Here is a 19,691-nt window from a genome sequence, read left to right as displayed (position 1 = left end):
AAAAAAAAGATGGAGGACCAATTTAATCATATGAATGAATTTTTCCAGTTTTTATATTCAGATAAGAAGAAGGTAAAGAATGATGATATAGAGAATATTAAGAATTATATGCAAGATGTTATATTAAATGAGAAAGAAAAGGAGGAAGAATTTTATGAGTGTGTTAATATGTTATTTTTTACAAATAATAGGAGATATATAAAAAGTCATATAAGTATGTGTTTATATTATTTGAGTATGTTAGTATATAATATAAATAAGGAAGATGGAAATGATGATATGATAAAAACAAAGATATACACATATATATTAAAAAGAATAGGAGATGGAAAGAGTTTAAGTTATTATGATAGATGTATATTATGTAAACGTTTTTTTATATTTTGTTCAAATAATAATAATATTATTGAAGAATTAAAAGGAAATAAAGATTTTTATTTATTATTTAGTAATTGCTTAACCTTTTTAAATAGTTTATTTTATACTGATGAAAAAATAATAAAATTAAATAAAAAGTTCAAAAGAATGAAAAAGGATATAATAAATAAGTTGGTTCATAATATATTAAGACAAAATATATGTCATTTGGATGTAGATAAATCTAATAAAAAACTAGTAATATTTAATAATAATAATAATAATAATAATAATGAAATTGTTAGTTATAATACAAATAATACATCTAACGAATGTAATGAAAATTTAAAATATTTTGTGTCCATTTTTATCAACGAAACATATCGTTCCTATTTAATTATCGAATGTATAAGTTTATTTTTATATACTTATGGTCACTTGTTAAATGATGAGAAATATAAAATGATATGTATTGAAAATTTTGAGAACTTATTTTTTCAAAATTTATTAAATACTAATAAAAATATTCCCATTAAATTTATAAAATGTTTTAAATATATTTTTGAGCATACAAGAAATGAAAACATTTTTGATTTAATATTAAAACAATATAATAGATATGATGAAATAGCTTTAATAAATTCTTTGTCATTTTATTATTACAACAAGGATTTATTTAATAAAATACATTTTTATAAATTATTAGATATTGTTATAAATATAAAGAAAAAAGAAAAAGAAAAGAATATTGATGATAGTGTTAATAATATGATATATTTTATTTGTTTATACAAGCTTCATCTACATAATGAACATACAGGTGCATTAAAGTATTTATTTGAAGAAAATAAAAAAATGAATATAATAAAATTTAATGAGAAGATAATATTTTTAAAAACAATAAAATTTTTATTATCAAATGAAAAAATTGAAGATATTAAAATTATTATATTATCTTATAAGGATATGATAATTAATTTTTTAAAAAATGATTTAAATGAAAATATAAAATTAGAAGCTTTAAATATGATACAAGAATTATGTTATATTTTAAGAAACGATAAAGATATATATAATACTTTTTCTAACATAATATGTGATATATTAGATAAATATGGAAAGAATAATGATAAATTTTTATATTATATATTATTATTTTATATACATAATGTTAATATAATTGAAGTGAATGAGAAATTTTTGACTTTAATAAAAAATGTTTTTAATTTATGTGTAACCAAACAAATATTAAAACATTTATATGGTATGAATATGTTATTATTTTTATTATTAAAAGATAGAAATTCGAATGATAAAAATTTAAAGAACATAGATACATATATGAATGATGTTATGGATAAAAGTGTATATAATAATTCTGGTGAAGGTGGGGAGGTTTTTTATATGTATAGTATGAAGGAGATAAGGAAAATACCCTTGAATAAATTTTTTTATTATGTATATTCTTTTGTGTTATTGTCATTTTTTAAGAGTAAGGAAATAACCAAAATATTGTCAGATTATATAAATAATTTGAATCAGAACATTTTGTCCTTTTTATGTTTTGATAAAATGGTAGATAGGAATTTGCATGATGAGCTTTTATTAAATGAGGGTTCAAAAAATATGATAAATAAAAAAATGAGCGTACCAACGAATACATCGAAGAATACAAATACAAAAGAGAAATCAAAACAAACAAACAATAATAATAACAATAATAATAATAATAATGTGAATAATACGAATAATATATTTAGTGATAAGAATCATCCTATGAATAAATTGAATAACATTGTATTTATTCTTTTATTATCCTTGTTACATTATATGGAAGAGAAAAATAAAAAATTTGAATTAAAAAAGAAAAAGAGAAAAACTCTAGGCACGCATTTTATAAGTCTAAAAATGAATGATGTGTTAATAAAGCAAACAGAAGACGATCAGAATAATATTAATAATATATACCAATTTAATTATAATAAAGAATATGAATATTATGTAGAAAAATTTGAAGAATTATTACATAATTTATTATTAGAAAAGAATATATATCAATTATTATTATATACCTTTTATAAATATTTATATATTAATTGGATAGAAGAAACGTATAATTATAAAAATCCTTATGTTTTAAAAAGATTTCTTTTATACTTATATGAATATTTATTAAAAATCTCTATGACAGATTATGAAAAACAAAATTGCTATACATTAATATTGTTATGTTTTTGTCATCCCCTTTTATTTTATAAAAATATAAATAATTATAAGAGTCAAAAGAAATTTAAAAATAAGTTATTACGTAGGTTGATAGTACCAAATATACATTTGGATAATGTAATACAGTTTTTATTAAATGGAATAAATTATTATTCAAATGATTTACATAAATCATTATGTTATAATCTTATAGATATGTTGTATTTATGGAATCATGCAAGCGGAGAGAATTATAATAATGATGATGATGATAACTATTTGGATAAGAAAGAAATTATATATAGCTTCGATGAGAGGAAAAAAAAATTCCAAGAAATGATAAATAAATTTATAGATATGTTGGATGATAAAGGAGTGCAATCTATTAAAGATGATGATATCGAAATATGTAAAGTTCCTTGGGATGTATTATATGTAGATCGAAATATATATCAACCAACCGTTATTGTAGAAAGTAAAAATATAAAAAGAGATAAATATTTAGTGTCCACATATGGTGAAGAGACAGCGGATTTAATTATGGAAGAAGAGTTAAATAAAAAAAAACAGGCAAATACAAATAAGAGTGTAAATATAAATACAAATAAAAGTTTAGGTGTGAATAAAAATGTTGGGAATAATAACAATTTATTAAATAAATCATTAAAAGATAATAAAAGTAATAAGAACAGGGCATTAACAAAAGATGAATTACAAATTGAGGAAATTAAAAATCAAAATGAAATAAGAAAAAATGTTTTTGAAATAATTGAGAAAAATAAATATATTTTAAATTGTTTACAAAAGTTGAGTTCTATAGACGATATTTATGATACTAAATATATGAATTTATTTATAAAAAAAATTATGATATTATTAAAAAATGATTTAACTACACGATGTACACAAGCATATGTAAATATTATAATAGATAATTTAATAAGTACTAACATGTTAAAATGTAAAAAGAATATTACAAGATGTTTATATAAAATAAGTAAATATAATAAAGCTGATGAATCAGCATTATTAATATTTAGTTCTTTTAATATGAATGAAAGAATATCTTATATGTTAACTTTATTTCTTTTCCCAATTATATTTCATAGTATTAATATGATAAATGATAAACAAATAATTTTGAATATTTTAAAAACATTAGATATTTTATTAACAACCAAAACAGAAATTAATGATGTTGATGCATTAAAGTGTTTACAAATTAGTTATTCAAAATTTGATGATTTAGATGTTGAGCTAGAATCATTTTTGAATAACTTTAATTCATATTTATTGAATAATAAAAATATTATAACTTTACTAGAATTTTGTATTACAGAAAATAAGGTTAGACGTATGATAATTTTAAAGTCATTATATAATTATGTGACACATAACCTTGATATTGATGATACTCATACTAATTATGGAAATTCTGTGAGTATTAAAGGACTGGATGTTTTTAGAAATGATGAGCGTATATGTATGTATTTACATATATATAAAAATGATAATGAATCCGATACACAAAATTATTGTAATGTTATGATATCTAAATTAGGATGGGAAAATACACCTATTGAACAATATAAATTGATTGACATGTTACAAAAAGAATGTTTAGATTTACAGAATATGATATGTGAAACATTGGTTGAATCAACCGATCGAAATAAAATTAAAGATCTCTTTTTACAATTAACTTCAAAATATATTACATTTAAAGAATATGGTAAAATCGGTGTATTAAAAACCATAGAGAATTTGGCGAAACAGTATTATATTATATGTATAGACGATGTAGAGTTTATTTTAAATTTTTTGTTAGGTTTATGTTTGGAAGATAAAAATGATATAAGCAAAATTAAGGAGTATGTTATTATGTGTGGTACATGCTTAATTAATTCGTATAATGAATATTTAGTAAAATATAAGAATAAAAATAAGCATAATAAAGAACATGTGATAAGTACCAAAAAAAATAATAAAAAGAAGAATATGAATGAACATTATTTTGATAGTGATGATGATTCTTGTTATGAGGATAGTTATGAATCTGATGGAATATGTAATAATGGTCAAAAGAATAAAAATAAAAATAAGAAGAAAGTAGAACAAAAACAAATTAATAAAGAATTAGAAGAATCATTTAAACGTATATATAATGTATTAAATAAATATCAAGATAATAAAAAAAGTAAGAATAAAAATGTTCTTGATTTGATAATTGTTATATTTTATGGGTGTTTAGGTACCAATTTAAAAAAAGAATCTCTAGAATTATTAAATAAATTAATTGAACAGATGTTGCATAAGGATACAGATAATTTTACACAAATAGAAATTAGTAGTATAATTCCAAAATTTATAGAAAATTTAAAAAATGGAAATGATACATGTAGTGATGAAATGAATGGTGATGAAACAATAAATGGTAATGAAACAATAAATGGTAATATCAAAAAAAATAATACATCACAAATAATGATAAAACAATTAAATAAATTAAAAGGTAATAAAAATAATATAGAAAAGACAAATGGAAATATCAACATGATGTCCTTAACAAATAGTAATAAAAAAATGAATGAAAAAGGAACGAGTAAAGGGGGATTAACGAATAGAAATAATAATAAGAATAAACAAAATATAGATAATTGTCTTATTTATTTAGATGAATATGATGTAGATATATTTCTAGAGAAAATATTTAATTTGATATTTAGTACAAATAAAGAATTAAGAATAAGAAAAGGTTGTTGTTTATTATTAGGAAGTGTAATAAAAGCTCATGGTATGGATTTTTTTAGAAGATATAATATATTAGAAAAAATTAATGATAATATTCATTCAGAAGATATTAATAAAAGACAAAGTTTTTATTTGTCCTATGGTTGCTTATTTAAAGTCCTAAAATATAGATTTGAACCTTATATTATGAAAAATTTTAATTTATTATTAGAATGTTATAATGATAGTGTAAATAATATAAAAGTTTTAGGAATTAATGTTATTGAAGATATATTAAATGACATTGGTCCGTATGGTATGAAGAAAATGTTACCAATGATTATATTAAATTTGAAAACATCTAGTATAAAGAGTAAAAATATAATATCTTATTTAGATACATTATATTTGATTATATGTAAATATGATATATTAAAGTTTGTTGATAATATGACTTTAGTAAATTTAGTCAATTTATTATGTGATTTAGTATCAGAAACAAATATTAAGGTTAAAGAAATATGTATTAAAATATTTAATAAATTAGAAAAATATATAACAAATGAAGAATTAAAAAATATTAGTAGACAAATATTATTATGTATATATTCACCTAATGATAATCATTTAAATGATTTTTTAGATATATTTTTATCTATACATTTTAAATATAAAATTGATAACATTGGTTTATGTTTATTATTCCCTATATTTAAAAAAGGAATAAATAATATTAGATTAGAAATAAAAAAAAAATCTTTACAAATATTTTATTTCTTAATATATTTAGTACATGATCATTCCTTATTTATTATATATTTTAATAGTCTGTTTTCTATTCTGATATTATTATTAAATGATGCCATACCAGAAATTAGATACCTGACGGCAAGGTCCATTGGGAATATTAGTCAATTTTTAGATATGAATCAAAAATTATTTTATATCCAACACATTTTCCATATATTAATAAGTACTTCCTCTTCTGTTGAAAAGAGTGGAGTGGCTTTATGCTTGTCTTCTATATTATCCAAGTCTCCTGAACAAGTGGCTGATAATTTTATATCCAAAATAATACACATGATAGATGTAAAGAAATATATGCAGATGAAATTGAAACGGGGAAATGTGTGTGTTGGTAAGGATAAAGTTGATGTTAATAGGAAGAAGGAGGTGGGTGTAAAGAAAAGTAAGTTGAAAAGGATGAAATATAACAAGGGGTATACAAGAAATGGTGGTGTTGACAAGGAAGAGTATTATAATGATGATGATAATGAGAAAGAAGATTATGATGATGATGATGATGATATTGAGAAGGAAGATTATGATGATAATGAAGATGGTGTTGAGAGAGAAGATTATTATGATGATAATGATAGTGTGGAAAAGGAGGATTATTATTATGATGATGGTGATGATTATGAGGAGGATGAGGATGAGGATGAGGAAGAGGATGATCATGAAAATAATTATAATGATGATACATTTGAAATAGAAGATCAAGATGATTACGATTTTGAAGGGGATGATGATGAATATGATAATGAATATAACCCTCGGGGAAATAGAAAATGTCGAAATAGAGAATATAGATCAAATGGAGTAAATGATGATAGTGATGATCAAGGAGTAGAATATGATGAAGAGGAGGAAGAGGAAGATGAGAATTATAATGAAGAAGAGGATGATGATGAAGAAGAAGATTTGTTTGAAATGTATTCTGATGAAGAAAGTGATAGTGATTATTATGAGATTATAAATAATAAAGATAATGATAAAAGATTATATTATTTGAATGGTCATTATTTAATGGATAAGAATGAAAAGAATGAATATATTATAAAGGTTGATGAGAATTTATGTAATTGGAAATTAATATATGATAAGAACATGATAAGTAGTGCAAGTAGTAAAGAAGGTTTAATTGGATTTTTTATTTATATGCCCGAATGTGAAGAAAGATATACAGAAAAGTTTTTAAAAAGAATACTTCAGAAATTAATATTATGTTTAAATGATACCAATGAAAATGTAAGAGATATAACACTAAGAGCATGTAAAATATTAATAAGTATTTATTCAAAAAATAATACTTCTTTAATATTAAAATATATTGAGAATAAAATTTATAATAATTATTGGAGAATTAGAAAAGATTGTGTTATTTTATTAAATGTTTTAATAGAAAAGAATTTACAAATTAATAAAGAAGAACGTGATTTTGAATTATTAAATACATTACATGAAAGATTTTATTTTATGTTATCTATAATATGTATAATGAAGAATGATAAAAATATTAATGTAAGACAAACAGCATATACTATATATAAAAATTTTGTGAATAAAAAATTATTACAAGATATGTGTTCCATTTTATTAAAAAAAATAACACAAAATTTATCTTCAAAAAATAATTTTAAACAATTAATTAGTGCATTATCCTTAGGTGATTTAGTATATAAAACAGATGCACGCCAATTAGAATCTATTTTAGAACACATGGTAAATGAATTTAAAACAACAAAATTTATATCAATTAAAAAAGGAATATCTTTAGGATTTTATGAAATATTTTCAAAAAATAAATATGATAATTTAATTATAAATCATATACATAATATTATACATATGATAAAAGAATTAGCATGTCATCAAAATACATCTGATAAAATTAAATTATTATCATCATTATTAAAAAATATTGATTCTTCAGTATTGAAAAATATTATAAATGAAATATTTGATAATGTACTTGAAACACCAACGACAAGTATGAAATTTTTTACTTCGAAACATCATATTCATTTTAAAAGTATTAAAATATTCTTACATGTACATACTGAACTAGTTTTAGATTTTATAATACATCATGTTTTTAAACCTCCTTATGATGCATGCAAACTAAAATTGTTATCCTATATTTCTTATGCTAAAACGCCTGTAAGTAAAAGTATATTTCCAAAAATTATTAAAATATTTATTAATTTAATTTTACACAATCTAAACAGATTGAAAGAAACACATGAAATTGATATTAAAAATTATGCTTTCATTCTCTCGTCCTTTAAGGAAGAAAATAAAGAACAATGTAAAGATGGACATGTAAAAGAAAGTATAAAGCAAAATATAAAGCAAAACACAAATGATTGTACATATAGCAATGATAATATTAATGATTATAAAATAAATAATTCTTTAATATTTAATGAGAATGAAAAATGTCAAAACAATAAAAGTACAACAAAAAATTCACTTTATAATAATATCGAGCATTCTAATGTAACACAAAATAGGAGTGAACCATTCCATGAAATAGATATGGATATGAAAGATATAACAAAATGTTTAAAAGATTTTCTAAGAAATATAAATGAAAGAAATATAGATGTATTTATTGAGGCCTTATTATCAGAACTGAAATTATATTCTAGTAAAAGTGATTTATCATATAATAGTTTATGCAGAACATATGAATCCTTAAAATTAGAAGATGATAAAAAAAAAGCACAAGAATCTGCAGATATATTAAAAAGATATTTTATTATTCATGATAAAAATAACTTAAATGAATTATCCTATTTGGAATATAAAGAAGAGAATGGAAAAATACGAGAGATCATTTTATCTATTTTTAAATATTTATTAGATATAATAAATAATGAAGATATATCTGTATTAGTATCAAATGAAAATTTGACACCTACACAAGATAATATTAATAATATGGATAATATAAATAATATGAATAAACAAAAAAATATAATAAAAAATATAAATAAAAAAAAGAATATATTATGTGTATATAAAAAAATGTATTTATTAAATATACAAAGAATTGAAATGTATATAAATGCTCTATCAAATTATACTTTTGTAGATATTAATAAAAATGTCCTTGAAATATCATCTATAATATATATATATCTAATAGAATTAATTAAAAAACTAGAAGATAATTATAGTTATGCTATTATATTCCATGATATTATAAATAAATATTGTAGTGATAATAATCTTAATGAGATAACACATGATAAATATGAAATTGTAGGATTGAATTTATGTAAACCATTATTTTCATCTTTAATGAATATGTTCACCAATGTAATATTATTATCAAATAATACAGATGTTAAAATCAAAGCAATAGATATTATAAGAAAATTATTTATATATACAAATATTAATATTTCTAGACCATTTATGTTAAAGATATCAGGTATTCTCATACGTATCCTAACTAATAAATTTATTGAACAAGCCAAATTTTATATATTTTCAACTTTTGAAGTAATAATTAAAAAAGCAAGTGATTATGTAAAACCACTGATACCACAATTACAAACATGTATTATAAAATCATTAAATAATGAAAATTTAAAAAATCAAATTATTCATATTTTAAATATTATATCTGAGAAAAAATTATCTAGAGTTGATTTACTAATAAATGATTTATTAAATAATATTAATGTACAAATAAATTTACAAATATCTATCACTATATTAATGATATTATCAAACATATTAAATAATGGGGATATCAATATAAAAAATATTTTAATTAAAATTATAAATTGTGTTAAACCATTATTTAATCACACAAACAAAGATATATCCTTTCATTCTACAAAAATATATATACTATTAATATTTTTACATATACCAAAAAAAAAAGAATATCTTGAACCGATTTTATCCTTCAAAAATATTTTAGATACCACTTCATATTACTTTCTATTGCATATTAGTGAGATTAATAACGTTTATGATATTTTAAAGAAAGAAAATTTTATAGATACGTTTAAGGAGATATATTTGCATATGATAAAAGAGGAAGTGAATAGTTTACAAAATATATGTTATCAAATTTTTTATAATTTAACAAAATATAATTATGATAATAATGATTGTTTATTATTTTTATATAGTATCATTAATCTCTTGAAATTACCTACATTTATAATGATATCTATTGAAATACACAGATATTATTTTAAAGCCGTAAAAAATATTTTTAAGAAAAGGAATGATATTTACAAAGAAAATGTTAAGAATTTTATGAGTATAATGGATAATATATTGTTAGCATTGTTTAATAATATACCCGCCTTTAAATTACTGGTATGATAAATAAGAAACTTGTTTGTTTATATGTTTATGTTTTTCGTGATATGTGTCCATATATATGTACATTATTTTTGTACTATTATTGTAATATATGTATTATATATATAGTTTTACCTTTTTATTTTATTTTATTTTATTATTTATTTATATTTTTTTTTTTTTTTTTTAGGGAGAAAGCTGTACAAAGTGTGTTTTAGAAATGAATGATGAAAATCAGTACAAGAATAAATTGGAGTTTTTAAAAGAAAACATGGAAAGTAAAAAGTTTAATCAATTACTAGAATATATAAATCGTGTTTTGATTAAGAAGAGTAATGTTATATCGGATTCTGATTAAAAAAAAATAAAGAAAATATAACAAAATTAAAATTCTTTTACATATATAAATATTATATTTATTTGATATATATGTGTTTATATTCAGTTTGTGTAAAAACAAATACGCACATATATATATATATATATATATATATATATATATATATGTACAAACAAATTTTAAATGTGTTAATTTTGATAACTGTTTAATTTAAAAAAAAAAAAAAAAAAAATAAATAAATAAATAAATATATATATATATATATATATATATATATATATATATATGTTATATTTTAATTATATTAAAAAAATAGTTAGAAAAAGAGTACCTATTTGAGTGGTATTCTTCCGCTTCTTATTCTATTTCTTTGAAAAACGAATTGGTAGTTTTTAAAAAGTTTATATCTTCTACACATGAGAGCTAAATGATATGCTTCAAGATAATCATTATTTTGTATTTTAAATATTTGAAATTTTCTTACACCTGCTTCATTATATATACAAATATATGCATGATAGGAAGGTTCATAAAAAACGCCTCTATAACCACTTTTATTTTTATCTGGAATAATTTTAATTTGTTTAATTAATTCATTATTATATTTTGCTATTAGATTACTATCCATAACATTGAGAGGTATATTTTTTGTATCTTTTCTTTGTTGATCATTCATATTATGTTTATTAAATCTTTTATTATATTGATTAGATAATATTATTGCTTTATTTCTAGCTGCTTCAAAATTTCGTTTTTTTTTACAGCTAAAGCTTCTAAAAACCTGTATTCCTTGTTTATAATGATATACAAGAAATCTTTTGAAAATATTATCATAGACAATATTTTTCCTGCTGTTTTGTATTAAACCAATACGTTGTCTCCTCTTTTTTTTAGGATAAAAAAATTCTAATCTTTTAGCTGAACCAGTATTTACTATTCTTTCTTCTTTTCGTTTCTTTTTTCGTTTCAATCCCCCACTTCTTCCACTAAAATATTTTTTATCATAATAAAACAACGAATCATTATAAATTCCTTTTATTATATTCGTATTATAATAAAAATTTCTTCTTACATTGTTTAATAAAAATAAGTTATTTTGTTTTATCATAAATATATCAGACAGTAATAGAAATTCTCCACTATTTTTCTTAATATTTAAAAGATCATTTTTTTTTATTCCATATAAAGTTGAATAATTATTCTTTTTTATACTATCATAAAAATACTCTAATTTTTTTTCTATATGGTATTTATTATATAAGATATTTTTGTATGCACATTGATGTTTATATAATTTTGAATAAAATCTAAAAATCATTTTTCATTTCTTTATAGGTATTACTTATGTATATATTATTATTATTACTATTTTGTTAAGAGGGCAATCATTTTTAAATATATATATTCTTATTATTTATTTTGTAATATGAAAAAATTGATGATAACAAAAAAACAATTTATTATTAAAATTTTTTTTTAAAATGAGGTTTCTGTTGATACTTATATATATGAAGTATAAATTAATTATATATAATACACATAGTTATTATATGTGTTATAATGTTATGTAAACATTTAAGTGCTCTTAATTTTTTTTTCTTACATTAATAAATATATTTATATAATTCGAATTATTATAAATTTTTCCTTTTTTTTTTTCAAATCCTTTAAGGTAAGAAAAAAAAAAAAAAAAAAAAAAAAAAAATTAAACTATAAAATATTTTATATGAAAAATTAAACAGAATAAAAGAAAAATATTAAAAATAAAAATAAACATAAAACGTGTTAGTTGAGGAAAAGTTGTATTATTATTATATAAATGATTGAAATATATGAAATATTGTTTTGTGTGGATAAATTTATATATAAATAAAATAAATAAATAAATAAATATATAATATATATATATCAAGTATATATTTCATCCCAAAATACACATTAATTCGAATGAATATATAGATAATATATATATAATATATATATATATATATATTTATTCATTTATTTATTTAATTTGTATTTGTGGGAAGAACTACTTTTTTAAGTTCCCAAGGAAAATAATAAATATATGTTATATATATTCATCTTTTTGTAACCATATAATATTATATATATATATATATTATATTTTTTTTTTTTTTTTTTTTTTTTTTTTGGTGTGTATATATTTTCTTTTTTACGTGTAATAAATAAATATATATTTGTATATTTATTAATGTTTATGTTTATTTTATATGCTTGAATAATAGATAATAATGATCATTTAAACGTTAAAACTTTTATCATATTACAAGTAGCACAGAAATATAAACAGTTAGCCTTATTTTATGTACAATATGAATATATTGTTATGATATATTTTTTTTTACTATATAATGTATTAAAAAGAAAGAAAAATAAAAGGAAAATGTTAAAGAAAAAAATAAAAACCAAATAATTTTATAGGCTTTTTATAAGTATTGAAAATTAAGATATAACAGAATAAAAAAATAGGAGTATGTTTCAATAAATCCACAGAAAATATATATATATTTATATATATATTATATATATAAAAACATGTGTAAATAAGAAAAAAGAAAAAATTTATAAATGCTTAAATATATGAATACTTCATAAAACCATTTTATATTATACATACACATTTCAGTTGAAAAGAATGAAATTGTGGCACTTATTATTTGAACTTACAATATTAATTATTATAAAAATTATACTTAATTCCTCAAATTTATCTATTGTTATATGCTTTATGAATGGTAATTATTTAAATAAGACATATACAAAAAGTACACATAATAATAAAACTTATAATATTTTAAATATAAATAAAACTAAAGATGCTTTTAAATTATATATGACAAAAAAGTTTAAATATAAGTATAGAAATACGTTAGAAAAAAGAATAAAGAAAGGAAAAATACGTAATGAAATATATCAAAAATTAAAAAAGAAGCATAGTGCTTATATAGTAATAACTGAAAAATTAAGTAAATTAGATCCTAATCAAGAATATTTTAAATATGATAAAAATATATTAAAAGAATATGAAAATATACCAGATATTTATAAAAATAAAAAACTTGGAAGGAAATTTAATCAATATGATTATTGGTATTCATCCAAAAAAAAAGAAGCTAAATATAATTATAGTAGACATGTTAATTTTGCTATTACAGAAAATAAATTTAATTTTAAAAATGTTTTTTCATATTTTCATATATTAGAAATTGTACATGAAAAATTTAAAAACAATTCTTTTTATATTAATGGTTTACAATCATTTATAAATAAATACTATGATCCGATAACACAAAAAAGAATTAAATTTTATGATAAAATTAAAGAAATGCACGAAATGAAAAACAAAAAGGGTCAAAATATAAACGATGAAAATATAAATGATGAAAAAAATGATACAGATAATAATGCAAAGAAAAAACGTGACAATATTAGTAATAATAATAATAAGGTGGATATTGATAAAGATAATGCAAAAGATATATCTAAACAAAATAATGATACATCGTTAAATGAGGAATTAAAACAATATGAAGAACAGAAAGAAAGAGAACTCCCTTCAAAATTAGATATGTTTGAAATAATAAAAAGGAATATAGATGGATACATGTATTCAAATGAAGTAAATCCGGAAGATTCTTCATTTACCCTTTTTGGTTCTGATACAAGTTGTCTTGTAAAAAAAAAAAGAGCTCCTGTAGCTTATAATATTAATTGTCCTTTTAGGAAATCTCCATTATCTTCTAAACGAAGAAGGCAAAAAGAGAAAAAACTTTTTGATATTATAAATTTTAATTGCAAAACAAGAAAGGAAAGATTAATGTTAAATGCTGTAAGGAGGTTATCTATTAAAAAATTAAAAGGAGAAGATTATATATTAGACGCTACAGATCGTGTATAATATGATGAAAATTATATATTTGTTTTTTTTTTTTACAATATGATAATATAAATAAAAATAAAAAAAATAAAATGGAGAATATTTCATCACATTAATGTGATAATATATAATAGTGATAATATTCTTATATAAAACACAGATTATTTTCTTATTTTTCCTTATAATATATATATTATATATTCTATATATATATTATTTTTTATTTTTTTTTGTGCGTACTATTTGTATAAACTATACAATTTAAACCCTTTAAAATAACATTCATAAATATTATCAAACTTATATGTTTATGTAATATATATATATAATTTTTTTTTTTAATGTTTAAATATTTTAATCATAAAGAAAATGTGATATATTCAAATAAAATTTTTAATTTTATATACACACATAAAATATATGAAGACACACATAACATCATATTTTTTTAAAAATGAAACGTTAATATAATTAGCTATATATAAAATAAATAATACAAAATAATAATATTAAAAATTGAAAAAAAAAAAAAAAAAAAAATTATAGAATAGCTCGAAATTCTTAAAATCTAGCCAAAGATAAATAAAAAAAAAAAATAGCTAGATAATTATTAAAATTTATTAGAAAAAAAAAAAAAAAAAAAAAATCTCCGTTAAAAATAATGAATTATATATATATATATACATATTATATGTATGTACATACATACATACATAATTTGTATTCTTTTTCTTACCCAACACATTTGAGATAACATTTCATATTTATATGAACATATAAACATATGATAACACATCAATTTTCTTTTATTTCAGTAAAAAAACTTTCGAGTGTACTTTTCTTTTTAATTTTTGTATTTTTCTTATCGTGAGAAAAAAGAGTATCAACTGCTTGATTTTTAGTAACACCTGTAAAGAATTTATCTAAGAATCCATTTTCTTTTTTTTCTTTATTTTCAACAAAAGATTTTGATGAATTGATATATATTTGAGAAGTACTTTTAATATCAGGTATATTTTTCTTTTCATCATCTGATAGATTTTGTTGATTAGTATAACATTTTTCATACATTTCTCTACGTCTTTGATCATCATCTTTATTATCTTCATAATAAATAATATTTTCCTGAGAGTGTTTAGAATTTTCATCTTTATTTTGTCTTTTTAAGTATTCGTTTGTAATTTCACTATGTAAAGTACTATATTCATCATCTACTAAGCTAATAGAGAGCATCATATTTTTGATATTTTTAAATAAGCTTGAAACTTTAACAGCTAATCTTTGATTTTTCTTATCATTTTTGAGTATAGCAAACATTCTCATAATCCATTTGTCATATAATTTGTTTAACGATTTTAATGTATCATTAGCTGTTTTATTTTTTCCATCATTCATATAATCGTGATACATATTTGCAAATAATTGTTTACAGAAAAGATCAATTCTAGATCTCATTTCATCATATTGTTCCCAAGGTAATAATGCTGATGCATCGTTATTTGATTCATTATCTAAAGATAGAGTTGGATTTTTTTGTAATAAGTTAACATATTTTTCATAAGATATTAGATTACATTCATTCATAACAACATATTTTTTTTCAACATTATATCCAAGACAACTTTCGATTTTATTAGATCTTGGTTCTATTTCATTTTTTTGTAATTTTATAACTGATATTTGTTCAAAGTTATCAAAGTATAATGGATAATAAATACATCCATTATTAGTATATTCATCATCATTATTATTATTATTACTTATATCATTATTATTATTATTATTAATTCTTGGTCTATCTTCTTCATCGTCAAAATTTTCATTTCCGTCTTCCTCATCGTCATATCCATCGTTCTCTTCTTCATCCACTTCGACTTCGTCATCTAAAAATTGCATACCTCCTTCATTATTACGATGATTATTAGAAGATTTGTTTGTTTTATTTTTTAAAGGGTTCAATTTTGAGGGTGTTGCATTTTTCATATTTGAATTGATATAATCTTCATTATCGTCTTTCTGTGAATGAATATCATTTGATGTAATATCATTTTTATTAATTGTTTCATTTAATATATGTTGATTATTTTCATTTAGTTGTAACATATTTTCTTTATTTTCTAGATCATTTAAAATTTGCATATCAAATACAGGTACCCAATCATATACTAATTGATTATTTTTTTTAAATATAGGATATAAACCATATATATAATTAGATGTATCTTTAACATAAGGGACACCAAAATTGGACATATTAACCCAGTTTAAATAATGACATGATGGCAGAGATAAGACATCTTCATAAAGTATTGTTATATGATATGTATTATATTTGCTTGGTTTTAGATTTGTAAAATTTTCATAAATTTTGTAAAGTGTACATGTATATGTATTATTTATATTTGTTGTAGTAACATTTTCATATATATATGGGCATGTAATGATAAAGAGTAAATAGTCATAAGCGCATATAGCTACAGGTAAACCTTTCAATAAAATGGTATTAATAATATAACCATATGTAGAATATATACGTAAGAAGTTATTTGATGTTACTACTGCTACAAAATTATTACCATTAGCAACACCTTTAATATATTCATCTGATGGAAGATATTTATTCCATATAATATTATCTTTTAAATTATGAAAACATAAGATACTATTATTTTTATTTCCAGATTTTTCATATGGATTAGATGCTAATGCAAAACCATATGCACTTAAAGAAGCACTAGTAACATTATAAATATCTGTAATTTTTTTTTTCCCAATTTCTTCACCTCTAAATAAAAATATATATATATATGTTTTACTTCCTTCTTTTTTTTTTGTTATATGTCCTATATCATTCCAAAACATACACCATTGATCATTGATATTCTCTGGTTCTTCACATAATCCAGGAGCAAGAACTATAAAATCATCTAAATTTATTTTGGTGTAATTTGTTATTTGTTTTTGTAAATGGTCTACTTGTTTTTTTAACTCTCTTAATTGATCAAATTTATCTTTTACATACGTATTAAATCCAATCATACTTCTTTGATCGTCATCATTATCAAATAGGTAATTACCATCTCTATCAATAACCACATCTCTATTTTTATTAATAAAATTCTGAAGATTATATTCCTTAGGGTTATATATATTTTCATCTTCTCCATATTTACTTTTATCATCTGTTTGAACATTATGTTGAATATTCGTTTGATTGCTTTCAAAATCATCATACATATTTGATATTACTTTGTTATGTTTTGTTTCTTTTGAGGTTTTTAGATGACTACTTAATTTATGTAATTTTTTCATGGTACATTCTGCACTTTCTTCGTAATTATAATTGGAAGCATCATCTTTAGTATTGTCATCATTTAAATTGATGTTTTGTTTAGCATTTTCACTAGGTTCATCTTGTTTATAATTATTATCGTTCTTATCATGTATATTCTGTTTATGTCGCTTATTATTTTCTTTCATTTTTTCATCTTTTGCATTAATATCCTTTTCGACGTTTTTGTAAGAAGAAAGGAAGGATTCTTCACTTTCATCATCATCAGAAAATATTTTTTTTTTTCTTCTTTTCACATTGGTAGAATTGAAATTATCATTAATGGATATACTAACTCTTTTTTTTTTTTGTACACTAGCTGATGCATATTCGTTTGTGATTTTATCTTTTTCTACATAATTATTATAAAGGTATTCTTCCTTTTTATGATCGATACTGAAGCTATTAAAAATATCATCATCGTTTCTTTTACTTTTCCGTTTGGTGTGTGCAGTACCGTTTGGATAAATAATTCCTTGCATTTCATGTGAATTATTGTCTTTTTTATTATCGAAATTTATATTTTTTTTATCATCAGCAAAGATGTTTTGTTGGTGTACATATTCCGCGTTATGATTATATGGATTCTTATCATTGAAAGAACCTTGTAATGATATATTATTGTCTTCATTATCTGATTGGTTGCATTCAATTTTCTGTAGAATATTTTTATCTAATAATTTTAAATTAGCTAGATGTTTTTCTTCAGCTAGCATCGATATATGTAAATGGTTATGAAAAAAGGACATATCAAAATAAGATATAGCATAATCACTTTTAAATTTGTATATACAATATTCTAGTTCAAATTCCCATATGGAAAAAATATAATCTGAAGAACTTAAAGATATTAATAAAGTGATATTATTTGATATAGTAATAAATTTCATTGAATTTATAATTGTCTCATGTATAGGTAAGGATGTAAATTCATAAACATTATAGTTATATAAAGTTAAATATCTTATATTTTTTTTTCCACATAAAGCAATACAATGATTTTTTGGATGCCAATCACAATTTAGTAGATATTTATAATTTTTTGATAAATCGAATATATTATTAATTTCTATAAAATTATTATTATTACTATTAACATTTGTACTTCCTGAGTTATCCTTATCATGTAATATATGAAATACATCACTCTGATAAATATCATATATATACAAATTAGCATGATTAAAAATAGCTAAATTTTTATAATTATGACTTAAGCAGAAATTATAGGTATATTCATGTATCGGAATTTTTATAGCATTTTGTGATTTCTCACTATATAATATTAGAGTATAATCTTTATATAAAATAAAAACATTCAAATAATTCTTTATAACAAATAGTTCAATCTTTACTATATCACACACTTTTCTGTATATTAATTTCTCATAATTAAATAATTTATATTCATCATCTTGATAGCATAACCATACATTACCTTCTTCAAATGCTATACAAACATAATTTAGTTTTTCATCTTTTATGATAACATCTTTGGAAGTATTAGAATAACCAGACGTAGGTAGGACATCATCATTTATATTGTTATTATTTTCTATTTCTACTTTGTTTTGTTCTTTTTCTTTATTTTTTTCGTTTGGCTCATCATTATTCGAACTAACTAAATCATTACCTTTAAAAGAATCATTCTTTTTTATATCTTCCTCTTCTTTTTTACCTTTTAATCTTCTCTTTAATTTTATATTATTTGAAAC

At 20.1% G+C, this 19,691-nt stretch overlaps 4 protein-coding genes across 4 annotated transcripts in view; 2 read left to right on the top strand and 2 right to left on the bottom strand.

The window, feature by feature from the left end:
- Positions 1–9: 9 nt before the first annotated feature.
- On the top strand, positions 10–10,762 carry PF3D7_1305300 (translational activator GCN1, putative; the record flags this gene model as incomplete). Its single annotated transcript, XM_002808951.1, has 2 exons — positions 10–10,419; positions 10,595–10,762. The coding sequence occupies 2 exons, from the start codon at positions 10–12 to the stop codon at positions 10,760–10,762; spliced, it is 10,578 nt and encodes a 3,525-aa protein (XP_002808997.1).
- Positions 10,763–11,075: 313 nt separating this feature from the next.
- PF3D7_1305200 (AP2 domain transcription factor, putative) lies at positions 11,076–12,062 on the bottom strand (the record flags this gene model as incomplete). Its single annotated transcript, XM_001349742.1, has 1 exon — positions 11,076–12,062. The coding sequence occupies one exon, from the start codon at positions 12,060–12,062 to the stop codon at positions 11,076–11,078; it is 987 nt and encodes a 328-aa protein (XP_001349778.1).
- A 1,341-nt stretch (positions 12,063–13,403) lies between these two features.
- PF3D7_1305100 (protein AMR3) lies at positions 13,404–14,666 on the top strand (the record flags this gene model as incomplete). Its single annotated transcript, XM_001349741.1, has 1 exon — positions 13,404–14,666. One exon carries the CDS (start codon positions 13,404–13,406, stop codon positions 14,664–14,666), a length of 1,263 nt encoding a protein of 420 aa, XP_001349777.1.
- A 774-nt stretch (positions 14,667–15,440) lies between these two features.
- The window catches only part of PF3D7_1305000 (MCL1 domain-containing protein, putative), a gene marked incomplete at both ends in the record, with an annotated part of 4,440 nt that continues 189 nt past the window's right edge, over positions 15,441–19,691 (bottom strand). The window contains one exon of the mRNA XM_001349740.1: positions 15,441–19,691. This exon is cut by the window's right edge and continues 189 nt beyond it. Within this exon, the coding sequence (XP_001349776.1) occupies positions 15,441–19,691 (4,251 nt within the window).

The sequence above is a fragment of the Plasmodium falciparum genome (genome assembly GCF_000002765.6).
Source record: "Plasmodium falciparum 3D7 genome assembly, chromosome: 13".
NCBI classification, from domain to species: domain Eukaryota; phylum Apicomplexa; class Aconoidasida; order Haemosporida; family Plasmodiidae; genus Plasmodium; species Plasmodium falciparum.
Note: the sequence above shows the minus strand (reverse complement) of the source record. Positions and strands in the feature narration are given on the sequence as shown.